At 38.7% G+C, this 17,312-nt stretch overlaps 1 protein-coding gene across 1 annotated transcript in view; it reads left to right on the forward strand.

Moving 5' to 3' along the window:
- Positions 1 to 17,312, forward strand: part of LRMP (lymphoid restricted membrane protein) — a gene marked incomplete at its 5' end in the record, with an annotated part of 54,023 nt that overhangs the window by 31,394 nt on the left and 5,317 nt on the right. The window contains 7 exons of the mRNA XM_027543429.1: positions 874 to 931; positions 3,942 to 3,996; positions 4,082 to 4,109; positions 4,372 to 4,512; positions 7,363 to 7,497; positions 15,452 to 15,599; positions 16,494 to 16,537. Of these exons, the coding sequence (XP_027399230.1) occupies positions 874 to 931; positions 3,942 to 3,996; positions 4,082 to 4,109; positions 4,372 to 4,512; positions 7,363 to 7,497; positions 15,452 to 15,599; positions 16,494 to 16,537 (609 nt within the window). The remainder of the gene's footprint in view (positions 1 to 873; positions 932 to 3,941; positions 3,997 to 4,081; positions 4,110 to 4,371; positions 4,513 to 7,362; positions 7,498 to 15,451; positions 15,600 to 16,493; positions 16,538 to 17,312) is intronic.

Raw genomic sequence — 17,312 nt, forward strand, 5'->3', positions numbered from 1 at the left:
GTACAACTGCTATTGTGGTGATTCTTGTTGCATAGACGCCTTTGTGGGACAGTTGGTCAGTGACCTTAGAGTATATTCAGATGGAGTAAAAGCCAAACAGCACAATATTTTTTTTTGAAGTATAATTGCTTTACAATGTTCTGTTAGTTTCTGCTGTACAATGAAGTGAATCAGCTGTATACATACATAGATCCCTTCCCTCGTAGACCCCCTCCCACTCCTTCCCCATCCCACCTCCTAGGTCATCACAGAGCACTGAGTTAAGCTCCCTATGTTATACAGCAGATTCCTTCCACTGTCTAGTTTACACATGGTACTGTATATATGTCAGTCCTAATCTCCCAAGTCGTCCCACTCTCCCCTTCTACCCCTGTATCCACATGTCCATTCCCTACATCTGAGTCTCATTTTAGCAGTTATTTTGTCAAAATTTCCCCAACAACCCATTTGGAATGCTGCGTGTGAAAGTCCTAGATTACCGCCCCCTTTTCATTCATTCAGTTCTGCCTCTCCCTCAAGCTCCAACTTGTTCTTTGCCTGCAGAGACATTCCATGCTTCTCAAGCCATATGTCTCTCTCCTCCCTTTGCAAAGCATATATTTGTATCTCATTTGGCAGGCACTTAATCCTAGTCTTCTTTGTGGTAATTGGTATCACATTTGCAGCTTTTCAGGTATTTCTGTTTTTTTTTTATGCCTCAACTAGACTGGAAACCCCCCTGGAGCCAGTCCTCTTTTCTTAATCCCTAACACAGTTCATGGCATACTTTGTTTTTGAACAGGGTAGGGCAGGAGAGGACAGGAAGCCAAGAAATGATTGCATACGAAGGATTTCCACTCTACGTACAGCAATAAAATCTCCTTATGTTTTTAGGAAGCCAAAAAGGATCCAGAAACAATAGATGAGCACAGAAAAGAATGTGCTGCAGGAGGTAAGGAATGTTCTCTTCCAACTCCCCACATTAACTTTTATTCCCTGCTGGTAGGTTTTAAGGGAGAGATCTTTCTCAGTAAAGATACGGCAAGCCAACTCTTTGTGACCCCATGGACTTGAGCCTACGAGGCTCCTCTGTCCATGGGATTCTTCAGACAAGAATACTGGAGTGGGTTGCCATTTTCTTCTCCAGGGGATCTTCCTGACCCAGGGACTGAACCTGAGTCTCCTGCATTGCAGGCAGATTCTTTACCATCTGAGCCACCTGGGAAGCCCCCTATAACTCTGCATCTGTAGATAAGACCAGCCAAATAGAACTAACTTTGATTAAATTTGTATCATTTTCAGAATGCCATATTTACATTGCATTGCCTGTTAAGCCTAAAGGTCTGGTAATAACTAGTGCCCTATTGTGAACTAAAAGCTGTGCCAGTGTTGGGACTTCCCTGATGATCAGTGGCCAAAACTCCACACTCCCAGTGCAGGGGGCCTGGGTTCAATTCCTGGTCAGGGAACTAGATCCCACATGGCACAGCTAAGAGTTTACATGCCTCAACTAAACATACTGCATGCCTTAAGGAAGACCGAAGATCCTGTGTGCCACCACTAATACCCCAGTAGCCAAATAAATAATGTTTAAAAAAAATGCCACTGTTAGTAGTGAACTCTCAGCAGCTCTAATCTAAGATTGTTTTTTATTGTCCCATCTAAAAGCAAATAAGCCAGTATTTAAAGAATGAGTGTTAATTTGCTTCTCTCCCCGTCTTCCTATTAGGATGGAATAGTGGATAGAGTTCTGCCTTTGGAAATCAAACACTATGCGCAGTCACTCTTACTTGCTGTGACTTCAGAAAGTTGTTTAACCTGAGTCTTAATTTCCTCATTTGCAAAGTGGAAATGATGAGTAAAAAACAATGTGTTAGTGGTTTAGTTGGTAAGTTGTGTCCGACTCTTGCGACCCCATGGACTGTAGCCCACCAGGCTCCTCTGTCCATGGGATTCTCCAGGCAAGAATACTGGGGTGGTTTGCCATTTCCCTGGTAGCTCAGCTGATAAAGAACCTGCCTGCTATGCAGGAGACCCCTGTTTGATTCCTGGGTCAGGAAGATCCTCTTTAGAAGAGATAGGCTACCCACTCCAGTATTCTTGGGCTTCCCTGGTGGCTCAGCTGGTAAAGAATCTGCCTGCAATGCGGCAGAGCTGGGTTCAATCCCTGGGTTGAGAAGTTACCCTGGAAAAGGGAATAACTACCCACTCCAGTATTCTGGCCTGGAGAATTCCATGGACAAGTATAGTCCATGGGGTCACAAAGAGTCGGACATGACTGAGCAACTTTCACTTTCACTTTCAAAAATCAATGTGCCCTTTATGAATAGACTGTGCTAAGTACTAGGCAAAATTCTTTATGTGCATAGTTCCATTTAGTTCTCCCCAATGCCTGTTTGAAATAGGTAAGCTGTGATTCAGTTTCATAGCCTATAAACTGTAGGTAAGAAGGGAACCTACCACAGAAGGCTGGATGTGAGGATTGAGTAAATGATATAAAAAGCACTTAGAAAAGTGCCTGATGAAAGTTCTCATAAAAACTACTATAGAAAAATAGAAAAATCATCCTTATTTTGTGGATGGTTTGATGAAGTTGTGCCAAAAAAACAAAAAACCACCAGGCCATCCAACATCGAAAGATTACTGCTAATTGTAAAAAACCCAGACATCTCAAGTTAATGAATTTAGCACTTTTCTGTGCATGGGAAGATACAAGAGTCTGAACTTATTACAATCATTCCTTTGATATTCACCTTAACTGTCTAGGGCCTATGTCCTGCTTTTCTCCATCTTAAATCCCCGATGGCTTGATGACAACAACATCTTTTGTTTACTGAAATGACAGGTGACATTCTTTGTCCACAAAAGCTAGGATTTAAACTAGGTTTTTTCAACTCTAAATCTAACGCTCTTAATAACTAATATTGTGTTCTTTGCAAAATAGTGAAGAGTATCATTAATACGTGTAAAGAGTCTTGTTCTGGGACTGGCCTATAATAAACCTGTGGGAAATGATTGGGATATCATATTTATACTGGCCACCTAATGCGAACAGCTGACTCATTGGAAAAGACCTGATGCTGGGAAAGATTGAAGGAAAGAGGAGAAAGGGATGATAGAGGATGAGATGGTTAGATAACATCATTGACTCAGTGGACATGAGTTTGAGCAAACTCAAGGAGATAGTGAAGAATAGGGAAGCCTGGAGTGCTGCAGTCCATGGGGTTGCAACAAGTCAGACATGACTTAGCCAGTGAACAACAACAACAACAATCATGTTTATTCTTGCTGTTATTGTTACTATTATTATTATTATATTATTAATATTATTACTACTAGAATCATTACTCTTCATGTTGTTGCTGTTTTTAAACCCTTGATCTGTAGGAGGACCAGGGTACCAGAGGAAGGTATGCATTTAACCATGGAATTAAATTAAGTAAACATTCAAATACAGGAAGAACAAACTGGGCTGTCCCATGATTCTGAGACATCTTCAGGTTTCAAAGACTATTCATATGCTGAAATGTGAGCCAACAATTTTAACATCATCATAATCCCCAAAGCATAATGTAGCACAACATTATCTTATATTAATATTTAAGCAGATGTATTATTAGCTGAGGGACATCCCAGGTGGGTCAGTGGTAAAGGATCTTCCTGCCAATGCAGGAGACAAAGAATCAATCCCTGGGTTGGCAAGATCCCCTGGGGGAGGAAATGTCTACCCACTCCAGTGTTCTTGCCTGGAGAATCCCATGGACAGAGAAGCCTGGTGGGCTGCAGTCCATGGGATCACAAAGACATGACTGAGCGACTGAGCATGCATGCACGCATTATTAGCTGGCAAGCTTCTCAGACATGTGTCAATGAAATGCCTTTGTTTGATAACAACGTTTGGTTGAATGTGCCCTTAGCTGTTAATCCTTTTTAACCAAATACTGTTCTACTGTCTTTAATAGGTGCTGCTCTTTCCTCTCTTCCTGTGAAGTCGGTTAACTTTAGACAAAGTGACAAGTAAGTTCTTACTCTTACAGCATGCTCACATTTTTTGCATTTCTGTTGAACTATGTTTGAATAAGTTCTTTCTCTTATTCTCTAGTGCTTCTGCTAATGAGAAGGAGGTAGAGGTAAGTTTCAAGCAAATATTTTTTCTTTAACAAAAAAAATGTTTCAGAATCACTTGCCTACAGTCCCTGTATGCTTTTTCATAAGCTGTCCTTCCTGTGTTGTCTTTTGGCTTGGCCCTGACAAAGTACAGGTAAAGCTCATGCATGCCAGCATTATGTCACTGGGAGGAGAAAGATATGCTTCAGTGTAATTTGGTATTAAGCTGACATATTTGACTACATCCCACGTTCTCCCCTCACCATCACATTATTTTGACAATAGGCCGAATTTCTCAGATTATCTTTGGGATTTAAATGCGACTGGTTCACCTTGGAGAAAAGAGTGAAGCTTGAAGAAAGATCCCGTGACTTGGCTGAAGAAAATTTGAAGAAAGAAATCGCTAACTGTTTAAAACTGTTAGAGGTAATGACCCTAACATTTGGGAACTATAGGTTTGTTATATTATTAATAAAGTTTTCAAAGCTTCATGAGTTTATTTATATAACTAAAACTATCACCAGGTACCAAACCCTGTCTGACTCAAATGTGAATTAAATAGGAGGTAAGAAGTCACAATCAAGCTAAAAGGTTCACCAATAGAAGGGTGTAAGCAGTAAAACAAACAAATGTGCTTTAAAGCAGTTATGTGCATCTTCTGCCATCTCTCTAGAGCTTCAAATAGATTTCAGGTAGAAGAATAAGCAGAAAACAATTTTATGCTTCAAAGAAGATAATCCAAAGACCATTTCCATTGATTTAACTGAGAAAAAAGGATGGTGACTGATTTCAGTCTTGTTAGATAATGGGCAGACCCTTCTGGAAGGTACACAGAAATGTAATAGCTACTATTCTTCTATTTTGTGAAGTCACCATAAATAACAGGTGGGCTGGAAAATTTAAATGGTTAGTTTTTGAAAAAGAAAAATAAAACATGTTCTGTTTTTATTGTGGTTTGAAAAACACATGATGTAAAATTTACCATAATAACAATTTTAAGTGTACATTAGTAGTGTTGAGTATATTCACATTTTATGAAACAGAGCTTCAGAACGGTCTCATCTTACTTACTGAAACTCTATGTCCATTGAACGACTCCCCCTTTCCCCCTCTCTCAGCCTCTGGTAATCACCATTCTATTTTCTGTGTCTGTGAATCTGACTACTTTAGATAGCTTATGTAAGTGGAATCATACAGTATTTGTCTTTTTGTAACTGGCTTATTTTTCTTAACATAATGTCCTCAGAGTTCATCCACGTTGTAGCATGTGGCAGGATTTCCTTCCTTTAAAGCTGAATAAAATATTCCATTGTATGCCTAGACCACATTTTGTTTATCTATTTGTTTATTGATGGACATTTGAGTTGCTTCCACCTCTTGACTGTTGTGAACATTGAACATTTTTGCTATGAATATTGGTGTGCAAATATCTCTTCAAGACCCTGCTTTCAATTCCTTTAGAAATATGCCCAGATGTTGGATTGCTGGATCATATAGAGTTCTATTTCTTAAGTTTTTGAGGAGTCACCATACTGTTTTGCACCGTGGTTACATCATTTTACAGTCCTACTAACAATGTACTAAGGTTCCAGTTTCTCTATATCTTGGCCAACATGTTATTTTCTGATTTCTGATAGTAGCTATTCTAATAGGTGCAAGGTGATATCTCACTGTGGTTTTGACTTGCATTTCTGATGATTAGTATTTGAAGCATCTTTCATATGCTTACTGGCCATTTGTGTATCATCTTTGAAGCATGTCTATTCAAGTCCTTTGCCAAAATTAAAGTAATAGATATGATTTGCAAATATTTTCTCCCATTTCGTGGGTTGCCTCTTCATTCTGTTGATTATGTCCTTTGATGCACAAAAGTTTGTAAGTTCGATGTAGTGCTCTTTGTCTACTTTTGCTTTTCTTGTCTATGCTTTTGGTATCATATTCAAGAAATCATTGCCAACTCCATTGTCAGGAAGCTTTTCTGCTAGGGTTTTCTTCTAGAGTTATCTTCTGGCGTTATATAGTTTGGGGTCTTCAATCCATTTTGGATTGATTTTTGTATATAGTGTAAAATAAGAGTCCAACTTTACCGTTTTGCAGTTTTCCAGCATTATTTATTAAAGAGACTGTTCTTTCTCCATTTTGTAGTCTTGGCACCCTTGTCAAAGATCATTTGACCATATGACCGTTTGACCACATACTCTTGCCTGGAAAATCCCAAAGACAGAGGAGCCTGGTGGGCTGCAGTTCATGGGGTCGCTAAGAGTCAGCCACAACTGAGCGACTTCACTTTCACTTTCATGCATTGGAGAAGGAAATGGCAACCCACTCCAGTGTTCTTGCCTGGAGAATCCCAGGGACGGGGGAGCCTGGTGGGCTGCCGTCTATGGGGTCACACAGAGTCGGACACGACTGAAGCGACTTAGCAGCAGCAGCAGCAGCAGGTTTATTTCTGGGCTTGCTATTCTGTTCTATTGGTCTGTCTTTATGCCAATACCATACTGTTTCAGTTACTGTAGCTTTGTAATGTGCTTTGAAACCAAGACGTGGGGTACCTTTAGCTTTGTACTTTTGTTTTCAAAATTGTTTTGCTCTTCACAGTCCTTTGAGATGCCATATGAATTTCAGGATGAATTTTTCTGTTTCTGCAAAAAAAAAAATTCACTGGAATTTTGATAGAGATTATATTGATTTGTTAATTGATTTGACTAGTATAGACAGTGAGACAAATGGCTTTCCATGAGGAAAGCCATCATCTTAGATCAATGGCACAGGTTTGAGATAAATATTCATAAGGCAATAAAGACCTACTTACCTAACCAGCCTAGGCTCACCTTGTTATCAATGGAAGAGCAAATATAGTGGTCAGAGTCAAATATAATTTGAGTATTTTTCCTACTTTTCTTAAAAGTTCAAACTATGTTCTTCATACAGTGCATTCATTTATAGGAATAATTTCTTTACCACTGCCAATTAATTATATCCCATCCCATTAATTGTAGAAGAAAGATATAAACACACATGAAGGAGTGGCAAATTTGGGAAATTAAAGTGGAAGAGATCAAAATTGTATAACAGATTTTATGAACACCTCCATAGGTCTACTTGATAGCCAACAAAGATCATAATATTTCAGTAGCATTCATTATTTGTCTTTACTGCTGCTTTTCACCTTCCACAGAGATAATAGAGTCATCTGCATTTACAACATAGTCAGCATTAGAATCACTTGCTGAATACTTGGGTTTGATACTTTCTAATACTTTACTTTCTGTGCAGTCTTTAACATCTCTTTGTGAAGATGACAGCCAGGCCCAGGAAATCATTAAGAAGCTGGAGAAGAGTATAACGTTCCTCAGCCAGTGCACAACACGAGTGGCCAGTAGAGCTGAGATGTTGGGAGCCATTAATCAGGTAATTTGTCTCCATTTCTCTAGTTACAATGAAATTACTGAAAGTATTTATTATCTGTAACATTATGGATTGTATTTCTAGGAAAGTACTCTATTTGATCATTTCAGAATATTTTTGGTATTTTGTGTTCTTAAACAATGCAGCAATAAAGATCCTTGTTTATGGATCTTCCCATACTTATTCAGAGAGAAGTAGATTTTTTTTTTCAAAATTTCTTTGTGGGAAGTTCTGGGGAAGATTTTAAGTTTTTGAATCTATACCTAAACAGATGTGTTATATTCATATCTCTAAATAATATGTCTATACAATCACTTTGTGATTTATTTACAGTTTTAGATATTTATTTGTTTCCTACTATGAAGATGAATATTTAGTTCTTTTATCAGTCTCTCCTCCCTCACACCTAAAGTGTCTTTCACTTTATTGTTGATCTCTCTTCTTTCCTGACCAAGCTTAAATTCCATGGTCAAACACTATATTCACTGTCTTCCATGAACTCTCAACACTTTTATCTCTCTCGTTTTATTCATTTAGAAAATCTACAATCTTGTTTAATACACTTCTTTACCTGCTCATGCCTGTATAGCTGGAAAACCTCACACCCTTATGCTGACTGAGTTCTCTTGAAATTCATCACAAATCTTAAGTGGTCCTTGGGGCTTCCTATCATTCACCCTGCTTCTCTTCTATGTATCAATTTCATACTTTCCCTTTCCCCTGAAATCCCCATCCTGTCCTCTCCTACCTTCTCTGTCAAATCAGCTTCCTAATTCAATAGGAAATTTGAGGCAGTCAGAAGGAATCTACCAAAAGCTTTGAACCTACAAGCATCTAAACACTCAACATTGCCTTCCTTCCTAGTACCAAAGATGAGTTTTCTCCTATCCAAGGCTAACCATCCCACCTCTAAGCAAGAGCCCATTCCTTTCAGTTTGCTCAGAATCTGGGCCACAATTCTCCCTACAGTCTTTCCAGTTTTCCCCCACTCTATCAAATCATTCTCATCAGCACACAAATACTTACTTTGTTTTTAAGACAGGAAAAATAACACAAAGCAAACACAAAAAAATCTTTCACTCTTTCTCCTTTGTTACCACCCTGTTTCTCTGTTCCCATTTTTAGCAAATTTCCTCAAAAGAACTGAACTCACTGTTTCAATTTCTCTCCTCCTGTCATCTCTGAAATTTACTCTAGTCGGCCTTAACCTACTCTTTTTTCTTAACCTCCTAAGGTTAAGCTAAGCTCTTCCTCCTCCTGGAAACACTCTTGACATTTGGCTTCCAGGTACCACAATCCCCTGTTTTTTCCCTCTACATCATGAATCATCATGGACCTTTCCAGACTCCTTTATGGGTCCCACCCTTTCTCCCAGCCTTATTAATCTTAATGGACCCCACAGCTTTACCTTTGCACATCTGATCTCCATCATCACTCAATCCTGGTACTATCCCATCTAATCAACTGATGATTCCCTAATTCACACACTTATCTTAAACATCTGCCATGAGTTTTAGACTAGAATCTGCTACTGTTGACATAGCACTTTGAAGTTTGATAGACAACTTAAACTTAACATGTCCAAAAAGAAACTGCTGATGGAAGGGAAGAAAATATTTGAAGATCATATATCTAATACGGGTCTAGTTTCCAGAATATGGGCTTCCCTGATAGCTCAGTTGGTAAAGAATCTGCCTGCAAAGCAGAAGACCCTGGTTCAATTCCTGGGTCAGGAGGATCTTCTGGAGAAGGGATAAGCTACCCACTCCAGTATTCTTGGGCTTCACTTTGGCTCAGCTGGTAAAGAATCCGCCTGCAATGTGGGATTGGGTTCCCAACCCAATTCCCGGGTTGGGAAGATACCCTGGAGAAGGGAAAGGCTATCCACTCCAGTATTCTGGCCTGGAAAATTCCATGAACAGAAGAGCCTGGTAGACTACAGTCCATGGGGACTCAAAGAGTTGTTCATGACTGAGACTGAGCATACATGCACATACATCCAGAATATGTCAAGAATGCTTGCAACTTAACAACAAAAAGATAAGCAATCCAGTTAAAAATGCAGATAAGACTTGAATAGACATTTCCCTAAAGAAATTATACAAATGGCCAATAAGCACACGAGAAGATGCTTAATTGTTAGCAAATTGAAAATCAAAGCCATAATGATATACCACTTCACACCCACTGCTGCTGCTGCTGCTAAATCGCTTCAGTCATGTCCGACTCTGTACTCTGTCAGCCTACCAGGCTTCACCATCCCTGGGATTCTCCAGGCAAGAACACTGGAGTGGGTTGCCATTTCCTCCTCCAACGCATGAAAGTGAAAAGTGAAAGTGAAGTCACTCAATCATGTCCGAGTCCTAGCAACCCCATGGACTGCAGCCTACCAGGCTCCTCCGTCCATGGGATTTGCCAGGCAAGAGTACTGGAGTGGGTTGCAAGGAAAAAGAAAGGAAGGAAGAAGGAAAATAATTAGTGTTGACAAGGATGTGGAGAAATTACAATATTATTTTTTTTATTGGAGGAAAATTGCTTTACAGTGTTGTGTTGGTTTCTGCAGTATTATTGTTGCATTATTAATATAATATTTAGCCACTAAAAGGAATGAAGTGTTGATACATGCTACAATGTAGCTGAATCTAAAAAATTTTATGCTATAGATGCTAGACATAAAGGTCACATGTTATGTGATTGTGTTTATATATAGTATCTAGAGTGGATAAATCTTTAGGGAAAGGTAGGAGATTGGTGTTTGCTAGCTTCTAGGGGAAGGAGGTGAGTAGGAAGTAACTGCTTCATAAGTATGGGGTTTTATTTTGAGATGATGAAAATGTTTGGGGACTAGATAGAAGTGATGTTTGTATAACATTGTGAATGTACTAAATGTCACTAAATTGTTCACTTAAAAATATTGAATTTTATATTGTGAATTATACACTAGTATAAAAAAATAAAAATACAACAAATATATATTTTGTCAGGTTCCAGTTCAAATAAAACTGTAAATATATGTTTTTGAGACAGTTAGGGAAATTTGAATATGAATTAGATGATATTAAGGTGTTTTTGTTTATGTTGTTCGAAGTGATCATGGTATTATTATTTAAGGACATACACTCCCACTTTTCAGATATTTATTAAAATGTTTAAGAGTTAAATAATATGATGTCTGTCACCTGAACTTTAAAAAATAGCATTCAAACTTTGAGATGAAACTTACACGCCAAAATGTTGACAGGTCTTGAAACTGATTGATGGATATATGTGGATCTATTGTGTACATTTTGTGTCTGTGGAAATTATCATAATATAAACAATTTTAATTTTAAAAAAGTAGATAAATAATATTAGATCTGTATTATCTGTAAATATTATTATGCCCATGTAAGTTCTATTCATAGCATATACAAGTAGTCTTTTACTTGTATATGCTATGAATATACATAGATGTATATTCTATGGAAAATATATTCTAAATGTACATTCTAAAGGAAAAAGATGACTTTTCCTTCTTTGCACAATGTTTATGTTCTTTTTGGAGTTAATAATTTTACTTTACCATGATTGTTATGCTTAGTTTTCTATTTCAGTTCAGTTCAGTTCAGTCGCTCAGTCGTGTCCGACTCTGCGATCCTATGAATCGCAGCACGCCAGGCCTCCCTGTCCATCACCAACTCCCGGAGTTCACTCAGACTCACGTCCATCGAGTCAGTGATGCCATCCAGCCATCTCATCCTCTGTCGTCCCCTTCTCCTCCTGTCCCCAATCCCTCCCAGCATCAGAGTCTTTTCCAGTGAGTCAACTCTTCGCATCAGGTGGCCAAAGTACTAGAGTTTCAGCTTCAGCATCATTCCTTCCGAAGAAATCTCAGGGCTGATCTCCTTCAGAATGGACTGGTTGGATCTCCTTGCAGTCCAAGGGACTCTCAAGAGTCTTCTCTAACACCACAGTTCAGAAGCATCAATTCTTCAACACTCAGCCTTCTTCACAGTCCAACTCTCACATCCATACATGACCACTGGAAAAACCATAGCCTTGACTAGACGGACCTTTGTTGGCAAAGTAATGTCTCTGCTTTTCAGTATGCTATATAGATTGGTCATAACTTTCTTTCCAAGGAGTAAGCGTCTTTTAATTTCATGGCTGCAATCACCATCTGCAGTGATTTTGTAACACCCAAAAAAATAAAGTCTGACACTGTTTCGTCTGTTTCCCCATCTATTTCCCATGACGTGATGGGACCAGATGCCATGATCTTCATTTTCTGAATGTTGAGTTTTAAGCCAACTTTTTCATTTACTTATCTCTAATTTATTCTTAACCTCTCCATGGAGTCTAGATTTCACAATAGATACACATTAATCAGATATTCTGTCAATTTTTTCTTTGAGTTGTTGCTTCCAGGGACTTTTGACCTGTCAGTCTCAACTGACAGTTGTGTGTGTGTGTGTGTGTGTGTGTGTGTGTGCTCAGTTGTGTCTGACTCTTTGCGACCCTATGGACTGTAGCCCACCACGCTCCTCTGTCCATGGAATTTTTCCTGGCGAGAATATTGGAGTGGGTTGCCGTTTCCTACTCCAGGGAATCTTCCTGATCCCAGGGATAAAACCTGCATCTCTTGCATCTCCTGCATTGGCAGGCAGATTTTTACCACTATGCATGTGGGAAGCAAATTCTTAAATGAAGACTTCTTTCACTTCTCTCTTGAGTTAAACTCCATTTCCTGAATCCCATGCCTCCTTCTTTGCTGGTTTATTTATTTTTCTTTATTTTAATGGAACATCTCACCCAGTAACTTTTCAAGAAAAAGAATGCCTGGGAGGTAAACTTTTTGAGATGTTATATAACTGAAAATCCAAGTCTTTATTCTTATGCATCTTTACATTAGCTGGGCAAAGGATTTTAGGTTAGAAATCATTTCCTTTAGAATTTTTCTCGCACTGCCTCATTTTCTTCTTAGCTTCTGGTGTTGGTATCAAATTTTGATGCCATTCTGACTCTTGAGCTTTTGTTTATAACATATTTTTACTTTCTAGAAGCTTTTAGAATATTCTGTTACCCCTACTGTCCTTCCCTGGCATGGGTTTATTTTCAGCCACTATTTTAGGTCCTGAGTGGACATAAATTGACAAGTTATTCCTTGAGTTCAGAAATTTTCTTGAACTATTTCCTTTTCTACGCCTTGTGGACTTTTTCTACATTTTCTATACTTGCATTCCTGTTTTTTGGCTGTTGGATCTCCTGAACTGTCCTTTCTCTTCTCTTTTCTACCTTTTAGTCTTTTTGTTCTAGTTTCAGAGAAGTTTCCTCAACTTTATCTTGAGACTCTTATGTATTTTTGTTATATTTCTAACTTCCAGACTTTTAAAATTCTCAGATCCTAACTTTTTTATACCTTGTTCCTATTTCACAAATGTAATGTTTATTTTTCTCTGAAGATATTGATAGCTTCCTTAAGTTTTCATTTTTCTGTAGTTTATTTCTTTCAGCTTGTTTTTTCCCCCTGTATTTTTATTTTCTTTTCTCAGGTTAGAGGCTTGCCTCTGACTAGTGATGACCCATTAACTAGTCCCATTAATTGATTGGGAACTCGGGATGTGTTAGGTGGCGAAGCTTTTTCCTGGTTCTGAGTTTCACACAGGCTGGGAGGTTTCACCAGCATCCTCTTATACCAATAGTTTTAAGACTTTCATCCTGCAGTGTTAAGATTCCTCAAAGAAAATTCCAACTGCCTATCTTGAGAGTATAATCCTGGCTACCAGTGTTTGGTAGTTAGAAGAAGAATAAGGCTTTGTATCTTAATATTCAACATGTATCAGCAACAGCCACAGGAGTGGAAAAGGTCAGTTTTCGTTCCAATCCCAAAGAAGGGCGATGCCAAAGAATGTTCAAACTATTGTACAATTGTGCTCCTTTCACATGCTAATAAGATTATGCTCAAAATCCTTCAAATTCGGTTTCAGCAGTATGTGAAGGAGAACTTCCATTTGTACAAGCTGGGTTAGAAAAGGCAGAGGAACCAGAGATCAAATTGCTGACATTCGTTGGATCATGCAGAAAGTAAGGGAATTCGATAAAGGCATCTACTTCTGCTTCACTGACTATGCTAAAGCCTTTGACTGTGTGGATCACAAAAAACTGTGGAAAATTCTTAAAGACATGAGAGTACCAGATCACCTTATCTGTCTCCTGAGAAACCTGTATGTAGGTCAAGAAGTGGCAGTTAGAACTGGGCATGGAGCAACTGACTTGTTCAAAATTAGGAAAGGTGTATGACAAGGCTATTGTCACCATGCTTATTTAACTTATATGCAGAGTACATCAAGTGAAATTGCTGGGCTGGATGAGTCACAAGCTGGAATCAAGATTGCCAGGAGAAATATCAACAACCTCAGATATGCAGATGATACCACTCTAATGGCAGAAAGTGAAGAGGAACTAAAGAGCTTCTTGATGAGGGTGAAAGAGGAGAGTGAAAAGGCTTACTTGAAACTCAACCCCCAAAAAACTAAAATTATGGCATCTGGTCCCATCACTTCATAGCAAATAGATGGGGAAAAAGTGGAAGCAGAGATAGAATTTATTTTCCTGGGCTTCAAAATCACTACTGACAGTGACTGTAGCCATGAAATTAAGACACTTGCTCATTGGAAGGAAAGCTATGACAAACTCAGATAGTATATAAAAAAGCAGACATCCCTTTGGTGACCAAGGTCCGTATAGTCAAAGCTGTGGTTTTTCCAGTAGTCACGTGTGGATGTGAGAGTTGGACCATAAATAAGGCTGAGTGCTAGAGAATTGATGCTTTCAAACTGTGGTGCTGAAGAAGACTCTTGAGAGTCCCTTGGACAGCAAGGAGATCAAACCAGTCAATCCTAAAGGAAATCAACCCTGAATATTCATTGGAAAGATTGATGCTGAAGCTCCAATACTTTGGCCACCTGATGCAAAGCTAACTCATTGGGAAAGACCTGGATGATGGCAAAGATTGAGGGCAGGAGGAGAAGGAGGTGATAGAGGATGAGATGATTAGATAGCATCACCAACTCAGTGGACATGAATTTGAACAAACGCTGGGAGATAGTAGAGGACAGAGGAACCTGGCGTGCTGCAGTCCATGGAGTCACAAAGAGTCAGACATGATTTAGGGACTGACCAACAACAGACTTTTGCTTCAATCTATTTTTTTCTGTAGGATCCATTCACCATCAACTGTTACTGCTCAATCCACAGACCCTCTGTTCAAATCTCTCCAGATAGCCACCATTTTAATCTTTCCCCAAAATGGTAGAGGGGCTCAGCTGACCTGAGTGATGGAGGGGATCTGTGGATCTAATTGCTTTTTATACAGATTTTCAACTCTTCGTGTGTTTTACCTCCAAGCTTAATTCCAGACATACCACTAATTCTTGGGCATTTGTGGATTTCTGTGATTCAACCCAGGTTTCTTCCAGACTTTTCTTTATTTTTTAGGGTTTGGCTTTTCAGGTCTTTGTCTTTTACCTCTAGTCTGTCTACTTGGCAAGTGTTCAGAATTTGGTTGCTGTTCTATCCTCTTCCATTCTGATTACCCTTGTATGCCTACCTGCTAAGTTGCTCAGTCATGTCCAACTCTTTGGGACCCTATGGACTGTGGCCCACCAGGTTCCTCTGTCCAAGGGATTCTCCAGGCAAGAATACTGGAGTGGGTTGTTGTGCCCTCCTCCAGGGCACCTTCCTGACCCAGGGTCTCTTTATGTCTCCTGCACTGGCAGGCAGGTTCTTTACCACTAGCAACACCTGGGAAGCCCTTACCCTTTTATATTCATGCCTTTAAAACACAACAACAAAAAACTTTTATCATCACTTTAGTGGGATTTATGTCTGGGATGAAGACAAGAACATGTATCTTTTAACTGGGTATTAAGGATAATATTTTCGATGTAAATTTGTTCCTTTTTTTTTTTCCTGCTAGGAAAGCCGGGTTAGTAAAGCAGTTGAAGTGATGATTCAGCATGTAGAAAATCTGAAGAGGATGTATGCCAAAGAGCATGCTGAATTAGAAGAACTGAAACAGGTTCTTTTGCAAAATGAAAGGTCTTTTAACCCTCTTGAAGATGAAGGTAATAAAAGTTTAAGATAATAGTATCAGTTACATTTTTCTGACATTCTCCTCTTTCTTTCTCTCTTACTAATTCTTATTATACACTGTCTTTAGTACAACACCCTTTACGTTAAGGTTGTTTTAGAAGAATATAAAAAGCATACAATATATAAAATAATACAAGAAGTAACTCATTCCTGTTATTTATATAGCCCAAAGTAAGATGTCAGCATACAAATTAGGAGACAAGTATTTTATGGTAGACACCAAAAATTCATTAAATTGTTGATATGAGACAGTCATATCAACTCATTGACCCCCGTGTTGTCCTACTTAGGAACTGGCTCTTTCGCCACACATAAAACAAGGCCCCATAGTATAAATGAACCACTTTCGCCAACAGTGGTTTTGTATCCCTCGAAGAAGGAATGACCATGGCAGAATAAGCTGATGAGTGTCTTGGAAAATAGTGAGACTACTGAGACCATGGAAAGTATCTCAACAGAAGGCCTATATATACCTTTACTAATTTTATTTTAAATAGATAATATAAATGTTCATAAACAGAATGTTCGTTTTAATGATATGTTCTCTCTTTTGTAAAAGTAATAATGTTTGGTGATCTTCTGATCTGTAATTTTGGGCTCATTTATTCAGCATACGTTCATTTTGTGCCCCATCTGTCTCAGACAGGCATCGTGGACAGTGGCAGAGACACAGAGGACTGTATTTCATTGGTTCAGATATTGCTTTGAATCACCAAATAAATGACAGCTAGATATCTGCATTGTTCAGTAGTCGCTAGGGTCTTAAATAGTTTCCGACTATTACTTTTCTTTATAAAGAATTAAGACCATTATGTTAAATTGCATGTGTTAATTCAAAAAACATGCAAATATGTTTTCCCTTTCAGATGACTGCCAAACTAAAAAACGTTCATCTTCTGTAAACTCTAAGGTAATTACCAATTCACTGAACAAATGTCTATCAAATGTTACAGATGAGATGATTTAAAAATATTTTTTGAAATAACATGGCTTTAAATGTAAATCATAAAGCAACAATGATTTTAAGTCATATATGTTATATGCATGTGTGTTTATGTTTATATATATATGCTTTTATACTTCTTGCAATATTTGTATGTAACAAGGCTTCCCAGGCGGTGCACTTGGTAATGAGCCCACCTGCCAATGCAGGAGATTCAAGAGACACCAGTTCCATCACTGGAGTAAGAAAATGGCAACCCACTCCAGTATTCTTGCCTAGAAAATTCCATGGACAGAGGAGCCTGGTGGGCTACAGTCCATAAGGTCACAAAGAGTCGGACGCGACTGAGCGTGCACACACGCTAAGTTTGCCTGCAGTGAGATGAAAGTCAGTGTAACAACAGTTTCTCTTTCATGTGAAACCAGAATTGGGAATAAGCAGTCTAAAAGTGGCAGAGCAGCTTTAGAAAATCTCTAGGGCCCAGTTTCCTTCCCTCTTACTGAATCATCACCCTCAGAGCTTTGCTTCCACCTCATGGTCTAAGATAGCTTTGTCAGTTCTGAGTACCAAGTCCTGGTGATTATTTAATATGTTGCGCCATATTCCAAGAAAAAAGAATAAGAGAAACAGGTGTTCTCTCTTTCTGAAGACACTCCCTAGAAGTCCCAGCTAACATTTCCCTTTTCATTTTTGCTTGGAAACAAGATGAAAACAGAGCTTTTATTCTGGAGGCTGTATGTAT

This window comes from Bos indicus x Bos taurus, chromosome 5, assembly GCF_003369695.1.
Source record: "Bos indicus x Bos taurus breed Angus x Brahman F1 hybrid chromosome 5, Bos_hybrid_MaternalHap_v2.0, whole genome shotgun sequence".
Classification (NCBI taxonomy): domain Eukaryota; kingdom Metazoa; phylum Chordata; class Mammalia; order Artiodactyla; family Bovidae; genus Bos; species Bos indicus x Bos taurus.